At 47.3% G+C, this 11,311-nt stretch overlaps 1 protein-coding gene across 1 annotated transcript; it reads left to right on the top strand.

The window, feature by feature from the left end:
• Positions 1–237: 237 nt before the first annotated feature.
• On the top strand, positions 238–10,066 carry UTS2B (urotensin 2B). Its single transcript, XM_063338991.1, has 5 exons — positions 238–372; positions 2,662–2,763; positions 6,291–6,328; positions 7,644–7,737; positions 9,491–10,066. Exons 1-5 carry the CDS (start codon positions 249–251, stop codon positions 9,514–9,516), a joined length of 384 nt encoding a protein of 127 aa, XP_063195061.1. The 5' UTR covers positions 238–248; the 3' UTR covers positions 9,517–10,066.
• The last annotated feature ends 1,245 nt before the right edge of the window (positions 10,067–11,311 follow it).

Genomic DNA, 11,311 nt, shown 5'->3' with positions numbered 1-11,311 from the left:
CATCAGAATTCATTAAATCAGTCTGATATGAGATATATTGAACAGGTTCCATCTGACGTCTGTTACTGGGTTGTTCTGTCCACTCCCAAAGGAGTGAATCATATTGACAGGTTGAATTATATCTCAAGAGATATTTTTCTCCCCTCCTCCAAAGGCCATTTGCAATCACGGCACATCCACTGCCTCTTAAAAGTGAGCTCATCTGGCACTGGGTTGCATTGAAGTCCTCCACTGTGCCTGAAGGAAGAATGCTTTTGGGTGGTGGGAACATGGAGAAGATGTGGTCTGTCCAGCTGTCCCTTGGAGTGCTAACCATCTTGACCATGACTGCGTATCTCCCATCTACACATGGGGAGCCTTTTTTACTACAAGGTAAGCTGGAATACAGACTAGATGACACAGGTAGGTGGTTATCTTTTTGCTTTGCTTTGCTGCTTGTCATGGCCGTGCAACACTTGCTTATCCATAAAAGAAAAGAAAATGAGCTATACTAAACAATCCATTAACTTGGGTACTACCCAGAGACTGGTTCATATTAGCATGAGCTAAAGCTGTCCTTCTGGTCTGCAGCTGGTCGTATGACACATTCTGCTAATCAGTAAAAATATCAGATCTGGTGAAATCTGGTAAGGGTAGCTCTTTCTTTCCCAAAAGAAAATTTCCAAGGAAAAACATTACAATATCAGAGAGTAGCAATTCCAGTATGCACCATATGAGATTTGACAGCTCATAAATGTCAGTAGTAGGGTGCTGCTGAACTTTTTTTATTCACAAAACTTCTTTTTATATGTTCTTCTCCCATAATTTAAATTAATCTTAGCTTGAACTTATTCTGCAGGGAAATGTCAATCATTAATCTTCTTTCTTAAAGAGACTTGGCAGTACAAAAAAAAAAAGGAGCAGCTAAATATAGGCTTGAAAATAACATTGCTTTTCAAATGATTTTTCCCGTTATATCACCTATTTATTTTCATAATGACAACCAAAACATTCCAGAGGCCACTCTATCTAAATACTGCTTCTGTTTAGTTTTTACTAGAGTGTTTATGGGGTGTTTTTTTTTTTCTGTAGCAAATCCCCCAAATGACTAAAAGTAGCTATTTTAAAATCATAACTGTCTTCCAGACTTAGGAATGAGGTTTACAGCACTCCACGCTAACTGCAAGTTTTACATAGTGTGTAGCTCTGCTAATTCCCTCAGGTTTATTTCCAGAGATCGCAATCAGGATCAGCGGCTTCAGCCGCAGCGTGAGGCAGGGTTGAGGCTGGGCAAATTCTTGGAGCATCACTTTGGCCAGAGCCCCTCCGCTTCTGCACATTTATGTGACTTCAGCTAACGGAGCTGATTATGTGACTTTAGCTAACGGAGCTGATTCCCGCATACTCTTGAGCATCCTTAAAACTCATCTGGTACAATGTTTTGTCTCAAGTGTACCAAAAATAATTGCATCCATCCCGTCACAGCTATGTAGGGCTGATGGCTATACGAGACCATTTTCTCCTTTTTCACCTCCTTGAAGGGAGTGAGAGGAAGCCCTAAAGATCCTGGAAGAAGACAAAATAAGCCTTTCTGCATAATTTCCTCGTTTTTTCCATGGATTCCGTTGGCATCTTCTAGGGCTTTGTAGCGTAGGAGTGTTCAGACCAAAGATTTTGGGGAATGGTCGTTCTCTCTGTAAAGTGTGGCTCCCATTCTGTCATTCTCAAAATTGAATGCAATACTCAAGTTTCAGATAATTCTGGAAATCTGTTCAGCAGAGCTGGGTGGGTCTCAGAGCCTTCGGAGCTCTGATTAGTCCCATCCCCTGTGTCCGTTGGTTTCTGCTGAACCCTTGACCTTCACAACCATTCATTTGAGGGCATAGCCACAACCACTAAAGCAAAACCACTGAGAAAGCTCCCTAAAGGGGCCTCATAGAGAGGTCCAAATTGCTTTAGGACAGCAGCTTGGGGAGGTTTTTCCTGGAAAACAGAAAAATTCTGCGTGGCCTACAGCTACTGTAAGAGGCTTCCTTGGGGATAAAGATGCTCGCTTTAAACTCCTCCACACTTTGGCTCTGTTCAGGAAGAATCCTTTAATACCACTGGCAATCAGATATAGCAGCCCCAAGGCTGAGTAAGTGCGAGAATAGACTGTGGGGCTGTAGGGCTTTTCAGCTGTGGTACCCACGCATCAGCCCTCATGAGGAGCGAGTTCCCACCTCTGTTGGCCCCGGGAAGGTGGATGGTCTGAGTCGGGGGAACATTTGCGGTTTTGAGAAGAGGATCTTGTGGGTCGCTGTCTGGCTTTGCAGAGGCATCAGCTACATCTGCCTTGCAGAAGAAGTCAGGACTCTCTAAATCAAGGTGATGTCTCCGTCTCTCTGCAGCCAGCCATGTTGATGAGGCTGCAGTGAGACTGGCCAGCAGCCCAGAGCTGGCAGGGATGGCTGCCCCATCCTGCAGCCTTTCACTGCGCAGCCCTCACTGCCTGGACATTTCATTCTGTTCTCACACATCTTCCTCTTCCCCCAGACTCCTTCCACCCTGACAAAGGGCTGACAGGAGACTTTTCCCTTCCACTTCTTCGCCTTCTTCATTATTGTTTTAATGCTGGGGGCTGGAGGGTGCACCCTTTTTTTTTCATTGGAGATTGAGAAAGGTGTGTTTTATGTGCTGCAGAGAACCGAGTGCTTCCGGAGAGAGAAGACACAAATCATGAGGACACACTGCTGACTCTGCTTCTTAATAAGAAACTCGCATGGCGGAGACCGGAAAATATTGGTAAGAGAAGGGGATGGGAGATTTCAGCTTCTTGAATCTGTGTTTGCATGAATGCAAGGAACCCGCTCCTCAGGTTCCTCAGAAATACCAGCTGCTCAGAAAGTGGAAGCATCCAGCATGGTGCCTACACATGATTAATGTCAGATGTTCTCCATCACGAGGATCCTGGACCTGCCGTTACAATGCCACGTAAAACTGCCCAAAACCATGTACCTTAGATCCTCAGACACTCAGCACTGAACTGGGAAGGGAACCGAGCTGGGAAGGGAGCATGTTTGTGCACAGAATAGCAAGAAGAGATGCTGCTGGGTCCCTGTGCCTCTGCTACCCCTGAGACGTTTTATGCTATGCCTGGGGCATGGGTCAGCCTTGGGAGTCACCTCTCCACCCACACCCGGTACAGCCCCACGCGCCTTTGAGACACAGCTCAGTGTCTTGCTGGTAAAACCAGCAGCATCTTGTGAGCACACAGGGCAGTGCGGCGGCATCAAGATTTTGCAGAGATCGTATGGCTGAGATCCCTTGGGGTCAGGTGTAAGTTGGGACAAGGGTGGTGGCAGCTCCTGTCTGAGCCAGAGCCTCCGCTACTGCTGGAAGAAGTTGAGACAACGGGCTTTTCCCACACAGCCAAGAGGAGGAGGCTTTTCCTGTCTGTGCTCTGTGAACAGACACCAAATTTAAAGCCACTCACACGTGGCTAAACTCAGACCCGCTGAAGAGAAATTTGGGCTTTCCATGACACTACGCACAGCCATCACAAGCACCATGTGGATTACAGGGGTCAGCTATTCCCACGGCCACCACAGCCTGGGGAGGGTTTGGACCATATGTGGTGGTCTCAGAGCGGGAAGCTGCTCTTTCCTGTGAAAACAGTCGAGAATAGGGCTCGGCAAAAATTTTATTATGAAAATCCATTCATCAAAATCACTCAGTGCTCTTCTCCAGCCCCTTGTTAATGCAGTGAGGCAGTGGTTAGACAATCCTGGGACAAATAAACAAACACAAATAAATCAAGTCCTTATACTAACAAAGGCATTCTTCTTGCAAAGAGGATGCATTCAAAAAATAACATTTTTATGATTGGTTTATGGATTATTGCACTTATTACTCCTAGAGGAAAGGCTGCATTTTATGCCAGACAATTGAATATAATGAATCTCTGAGCAGAGCACAGACAGAGGATTTACAGCAGGCAGTTTCTCAAGGCTTCATCCATAAATTAACTTCCTTCCCCCTGCCTGAGATAATCTGTTCCAAATTTTGACCGCTGATCATTTCCTATTCATAGCAGTCATTGGCCAAGCTTATGGTTTGTGGAAAGCTGAGCCAAAATCGGCACTTGAAACTCTGAAAGAGGTAAAAATGTGTAGAATAATAATAATAATAATAATAATAATAATAATAATAATAATAATAATAATAATAATAATAATAATAATCTCTTAAGCAGCACTTTTCACTTGCAGATACGCAGGCCTGGCTGCCTCTGTCTTACGGATATGTAAAGACATGCTTAAAAGGAATCTGCCTGAGGTCATTGCTGGCAGTGCCAGGAACAGAGCCCCCACCTCCTGACTCCCAGCCCATCCTCGTCCCCGTCCTGTCTCTCAAACCGAGCCCTGATGCAATAGATTTGTTTAGGAACTGCTACTTTTTCTTTTGGATTAATATCTGTCAGAAAATACTCAGGATTTTTCAACTGAGACAGAGGCAGCTCTTTCTTGGCACCCTCCTGCTCAGTTTCAAACATTAAAAAAAAAAAAAGCCCAAGTCTGGCAATGTGTCAGTGTGCTGCGGTCTTATCTGAAACCTATCTTACCTGAAATCTTATCTGAAATCAAGGGGAATTATATCCTAAATCCCCTCGGAGATGCAGACCAACGCCTGCTGCCACGTTAAGAGCAGACAAAGGAGGCAGCTCCAGGGCTGTTTTTTGGCTTTCTTGTGGGGCCCAGCAGAGACATTCTTTAGCTCTTTTCTGGCTCTTCTACTTATTTTAGTGCATTTTTTTCTCAAACTGGCACTTAAAGCCAGCTGATCACTTTGCGTTCCCCTCCCAGGAGAACTGCTGTAGTCCAGTCACTCAGTTTTGACTGAGCTCATTTTGCCACGGTGCTTTCCATTGTTTCATCTATCTTATTAAAAAAAATAATACCTGTTTTTGACATCAATTTGAATCTGGAATAAGGTCCCCCAGTCCTCAAGAGGAGTGAGACTGAAATCCCCCCATCCCTTCCTGCAGCCTTCCCTATTGCTAGTCCAATTCAGCCAGAGGTTTTAGATCCCATTCACAGGCACCTAACTCTCCCCTTGTCCTGGATGGGATATCTCAGGGCACTTTGTTCATCCATCTGCACAGTTTTTTGACAATCATCTAGTATAGTACTGCTCCACCTTGAGATCTCTAAGTCTGATCTATGAAGCTGGTCCCCAGGCCCCCGTGCTCCCCTAACATTTAGAAGTGTGGAGTCGGTGCACTCACTGCTATGTTACTTTTCCTGTTGTTCCACTCTGCCAACCCTGATGTTTGCTTACTTATAAAGCAATAAGTTATGCTAGGCTAAATCTGTGTCTTCTGACTTCTGACTGTGTGGGTGACGTGAGGATAAACAAGTCTTAAAGGAAGCAATGGGAGTTCATATAAATGGGAGTTCTGGGCTCCCCGGTTCAAGAGGGACAGGGAACTGCTGGAGAGGGTGCAGCAAAGGGCTACCAAGATGATTAGGGGACTGGAACACCTCTCTTATGAAGAAAGGCTGAGGGATTTGGGTCTCTTCAGTCTGGAAAAAAGATGACTGAGGAGGGATCTTATCAGCGCTTATAAATACTTAAAGGGTGGGTGTCAGGAGGATGGGGCCAGGCTCTTTTCGGTGGTGCCCAGCGACAGGACAAGAGGGAATGGGCACAAACTTGAGCATAGGAAGTTCCACCTAAACATGAGAAGGAACTTGTTTACTTTGAGGGTGGCAGAGCGCTGGAACAGGCTGCCCAGAGAGGTGCTGGAGTCTCCGTCTCTGGAGATGTTCCAAACCCGCCTGGACGCGTTCCTGTGTGACCTGCTCTGGGTGACCCTGCTCTGGCAGGGGGGTTGGAGCAGATGATCTCCAGAGGTCCCTTCCAACCCTGTGGTTCTATGTTTCTATGATATAAAAGGCCAGTGACAGAAAAGCCAGCATTAGGGATTTGCTGTTACCAAGATAAAAATCAAAAAGCAGCAGAGAGGTTCACCTGAGCTGGTATCACACAGTATATGACCTTGTTGGGCCAACTCCCCTAGAGCCTGGGGAATGATGAAGAAGCCTCCCTTGTAATGGAGAATTAGGATAAAGTCCCATAGAATTCAGTAGAAAAAGCACACTATTCTGCCACTGTTTCTGCTACCATAGATTTGGAGATCACCATCAGGAAATAAATGGTACCTAGGTCTTTTTTTGTCAACAACTGAAGAGCTTAAATGAAGAAACTGTTTTGGATTTGAACCTTGGGAAGCAATGCAGACGCTGATGTTACTCTCTCCCTTCTTGCAGACTGGGAGCTGGCAAAGAAGTTTGAAGAGCTTGAACAGGTGAGAGGAGCAAATGCAGAAACACATATACACATACTGTTGCATGAATAGCTAAACAACTGTGCATGTTGTCTTTATGCCCTATTCTTCTGTCTTTACATCCTGCTGCTCTTCACTCTGCAGCTATAATGTAAGCGTGTATCACACAAAGGGAAAAGCAGAACTTGGGCTAAATAGTTGTGCAAGCTGGAAAAGATAAGAAGCAAGTAAGGCTATAGACCAGTGCAATAAAGGCTGAGGCAGCTCTTGCCTCTGCCACCAGTGAAAGGCTAGCAAAGGCCAAGACAGGAAAAAAAGAGATGCCAAAGGAAATCTCCATGGAAGAAAAGAGAGGGAGAAGGGGAGGCCTTGCTGCCTTCCTAGGCGTTGCAGCAGCTGGATGCATCTGATAACGGGCTGAAGTTAGAGAGATAGCCACTGCACACTCCATCCAGACTGATTTTCATTTGGGCTCTTCACTAGTAAGGGAAGCGCTGCCCGGGGTCAGAGCCCTGCGGTGCTGTGTGGAGTGTGCACAGACACAGATAGCAAGAGGAAGCCCCATCCCACACCGTGTTCACAGGAACAGGGAAAGGTGCGCAGCAACCTTGATATGGGCCCCACCGTGCCCCAAACCCCGCAGGCAGTGGAAACCTTTTTTCCCCTTTGTCAAGCCAGGTCCAGCTGTTTGCGTGGATCCTGAAGGTCCTGCTGGGTTCCACTTGGCACTTTTCACTTCAAACTGAAAATCCACAATGCGGCATGCCAGACGGAAGGCTGCCAGCTCCTACCCTAGCCCCTTGCTCCAGTGCTGAGGCTGTGGCTTCCTGGCAGAAATGCTGCCAGAGCAGAAGTCTAGATGATGGCCACAGATGCTCCCAGTCTACTAGAAAAGAGTAGCTACAGATAGAGAAGAAATACTGTGGACTTTCCGCATTATAACCCAGGGAAGATAGCGAGGGCTGGGGGGAAGGAAGGGGAGGGACAACCCAGAGCAGTGGAGAAGCGATGCTGTCTGCTGCAGTGGGTGGATACCTGGAGACCTCCTGCCCCAGCACTGACTCGACTCTTACTAGTGCAATATCCTTCTACACAGCCTCTTCTCCACAGGGGTTTGCACCCTGGGGTGGAGGGGAAGAGGAATGGGTGCCTACACCCTGTGGTGCTGCCACAAAACAAGTGGCTCAGTGAAGGAGCATGTGCTCCACGGCAGATCCTCCTGGAATGATCCTGCTCCACGGAAAATCCTGTCCCTTGTGGTGCTGCTGGCAGCCAGGCTGCCTGTACCTCCTGCATGATGGGGCATTTGTTTACTGCTGTGTTTGTTTTTAAACAGCTGGAGAAATTGAAGGATCAGCTCTCAAATGAGGAAGGGTCAGAGGTGGCCTACGCCTTGGAAAGTCTCTCCGCATCCCAGCCCAAAAAACGCGGTACGTTTTGGGTTAGAGCCCTGCAGCCACCCTGTCCAGCTCTCATCTCCAGGGCTTCCTTTGTGCAACAAAGACAGGGACAGTAAACATGCCCCAGATATGCTGAAAAAACAGGTTGGCAGCTTTTCTAGCAGTCCTGACCCTCTCTTATTAATGGCTGGCTGGTTTAGCAGCTGGTGAGGAGGACTGTGTACCCAGCCCTGCCCGCTGTCAGGGCAGATCCACCGGGTCTGCTCACCAAGGACCCCACTGGAGGCAGTCAGCGTTGCATCCCCCCGTTCACAGCGGAACATGGGGCTATATGGGCAACTAGTGCCTGTCCTGGAGGAGGTGAGTTCTGTAGGAACACGTCCCCGCAGTGGAATCCTCACTTCGCTCTGGGCACAAAGCTAGTCCTGCAGGCATAATGAGGCATGTGGAGTGCATGCATTCCCCGCTGCCAAGGTCACTGCCTTCCTACAGACTGAAAAGGAGAGCTTGTTTGTGCTGCTGAAAAGCAGCTAAAAAGGATGTGGAAATCAACCAAGAATGCAGGGAGCTAAGATCTGCTAGGTCCCCCAGTTGGTCTCCAAGCTTTGTCCAGCCTGTATCCAGCAACTCAGGGGCATATTGCACCAGTGCTCCTGCAAGGCTGCTCCTGACAAGCGCATGGACAACGCCATTCACGCTGGCTATCAGTGGATTCCTCCACAAAGCACTGGCAGCTGTAAACCAGAAGTCACTGATGACGGATCTCGCCTAAAAACAAAAGAGCTCGTTCTGCCCTTACCCCACACGCTCTGTGCATGTGCAGGCTGACAACCTGCCAGACAGCCAAGAGAAAATCCCTTTGTGCGAGGCTTGCTTAAGTGCTGAGGTGATCCTTAGGCAATCTGCAATTTATAAGCAAGCCTGGAGGCTGTCATTAATTTGGCTAATCTAATTCATGCCCCCACCAGTCTGAAAGGTTCAAACATAGATAAAACAACTTCCCTCTGCCAGGTTTAAATCATCCTGCCAGAAATTAAAGCAGAGAACCTTCGCCTTTATCTAAAGTCCTTCCAGTCTGGCAGGAGCTCGTGTCTCAGCATGAGCACTGCTGATTCAGTAGAAGCTTCCTCCCAAGATCCCGCTTTCAAAAATCGGGCAGAAATCTCTTCTCATACTCGACAACAGGAGACCCACACAGGATTCAAAGAACAGGGAATGCTGCTGGTACAGCTGTTTTTTCCAGCACCAAAATGTGTATCCTTCCCCTACCTGTTCTTCTTAGAAGATCCCACAGAGATGAGTGTTGTTTGGGTGACAGTTAGCGGCAGAACGATAGAGTGACTGGGTTTTTAAAAAAAAAAATTGTAAGGACCAGATCCTGTCTCTCCAAGTCAGTATCCTGCTCTTCCAGTCAGCCACAGGTGAAAAACCCTGCACGCATCTCTGAGGCAGCAACGCTGCTGGCCAGTAGACAGGAAAGGAAAAGCTGATTCCTGATATTGCTGAAGTAAAGCAAAAAGAGGAGCAAATCCTTGTAAATCAAGCAACACGGAAACAACTTTTAGACCCCTTCTTTACACTTTAAGCAGCTAAAAGAAACACCCTCTAAAAGTGTTATATGAAGTCAAAGCTGGTGATTGAGATGTGCCCAGAAGCCACAATGCTGGCTTCACACCCCAGCTCTCTCAAGACACGGGGCTTTTGAAACCCACTGCAGGGCTAGAGCGGGAAGCTGGAAAAAGTCCCTTGGATGCTAACATCCTTCTCTTGTATCCTTTCCCAGCCTGCTTTTGGAAATACTGCATATGAAGGCTTGCCAGGACCAGAGGATGAAGATGAGCCCTTCCCCAAACTGTCTTGCTGTGTTAAGAGTTTGTTCTGTTCTCTCATTGTGCTGCTAACTCAGATGCCATCCTCCACCATCACACCACAGCCAAATATTACAAGGATGGTGGCAGGTAGCCCGCTACCACTCTCCAGCTTTCCTCCCTTCCAGGTTTAACCTGCCATGATCTTCTACTTGGAAGATGCTTCCCAACTTTCCTTGCTGTCCTGCGTGTGCCATTCAGTCTGCTGCCACTGTACATTCTTCCCCTTCTCACCAGGTGCCCACAGGCACCAAACACTCAGTTCCCTGGAGCTTGGGCCTCTGCCCACATCTGCAGACGTTGCTCATGGTGGTGTCTGGGCTTCCCGTCGCCTCCTACGAGCAGGTCTGTGATGACCTAAGGCCCGCTGTTGGGACAGGAAGACAGACTGGGTGTAATGGGAAGGGCAAAGGGCTGCCTGCCTCGGCTTGCTGAGCCACAGCTGTTCCCCGTTGTGTCCTGTCAGCATATACAGTAGGTTTTGTGGGAAGACAGGCACGGAAGTCTGGATCCTTTGGATATCTTTCCAATAAAGATTTTCTGTTGCACAGAAGCATGTGCTGTTTTCTTTCTCACCTCTTGCAGAGGCCCAAGGGGCAGCCGCGTTTCCCTTGATGTAGGGTCTTGTTACCCAATGGTTCATGAGAAGTTTACAATGGAAAAAAGGCTCCCATTAAACACCTAGCTATAACAACACAGGCCTGTTTTAACGTGCCTGAGGAAAAGGCACTTCCTTCTGACCAGAACTAGGAATGAGAGTTTGGTCTTCCCCATGGATATGTGTGGGCTGCTGTCCTCGTAGGACTGGGGCAGACCCACTGATTTCTACCTACCCACCCAAAGAGATGCTTTGAGAAGAGTTTTTTGGCTCGCCTGGCTGCTCAGAGCAGATGCTAGCTGGCTTTTTCTACTGCAGAATTACGTCTGCACCGGTCCAAAAGGGAGATTACAATCCATTAGTGGTTCCTACGTATGCTCATCTTAAGTCACGTTGCCTACATTTATTTGCAAAAATAACAAACCATGTTCCCAAAGGTGTAAATTCAGAATAAATCTAAAGGCCACTGATGGTAACTTTGGGGTTTCCAGCGGTGTAAATGAGAGCAGAATCCGGTAGCCACTGTGAATGTGTGGGCTGATTTTGACTGGATTTGAACTGTCTCTCCAGCCCTGTTGAGCTATTTAACTGTAGCCTGCATACTACATATTCTTCAAAACTTTACCTCTCCCAAAGGTGTAATTACCATGTTACATTAATTGCCTTGGGCTCCGGCAAGATGTGCATACACCACAGCAGTACCTTGTATGTACTTCATTAACAGGAGATCTGTTCATCCTATTACAGGCCAAAGCTGGCATCTATGGAGTAAAACCAGCTTGATTATATCAGTGAGGTCTCATGACATGCAAAATACAGTTTGCTGTTAACATTAATTCTTTGCTATTTCCAAAACACATTTCCCATTTTCTGTTGCTTTTGTGGAAGTGAAAAGGTATGCGGGAGCATAATTTCACATATCCTCTCAACAGCACCAAATTCAGGGAAAATTATAGCCTATTGCCAAGAGAAGGGTCTCTCTTTCTTTAAGATTTCGGTGCTGCAGCCGAAAGGGAGGTGTGTTACAAAAGCTGTGTTGAGTGCCCCAAGCTGGTGTTCAGCTCAGATTCTTTCGGCTTGCAGGAAATCCCAGCGCAATGAAAGGCTGGAGCAGCAGGCTCCATCTGTCACCTGCTAG

This window comes from Chroicocephalus ridibundus, chromosome 6 (assembly GCF_963924245.1).
Source record: "Chroicocephalus ridibundus chromosome 6, bChrRid1.1, whole genome shotgun sequence".
NCBI classification, from domain to species: Eukaryota; Metazoa; Chordata; class Aves; order Charadriiformes; family Laridae; genus Chroicocephalus; species Chroicocephalus ridibundus.
Note: the sequence above shows the minus strand (reverse complement) of the source record. Positions and strands in the feature narration are given on the sequence as shown.

Excerpts from the sequence above, each read along its gene's own strand:
- UTS2B (XM_063338991.1), top strand. The coding sequence starts at position 249 with ATGCTTTTGGGTGGTGGGAACATGGAGAAGATGTGGTCTGTCCAGCTG. Across the intron at positions 6,329-7,643 it reads AGTTTGAAGAGCTTGAACAG|CTGGAGAAATTGAAGGATCA; the intron begins GTGAGAGGAGCA and ends GTTTTTAAACAG. Across the intron at positions 7,738-9,490 it reads ATCCCAGCCCAAAAAACGCG|CCTGCTTTTGGAAATACTGC; the intron begins GTACGTTTTGGG and ends ATCCTTTCCCAG.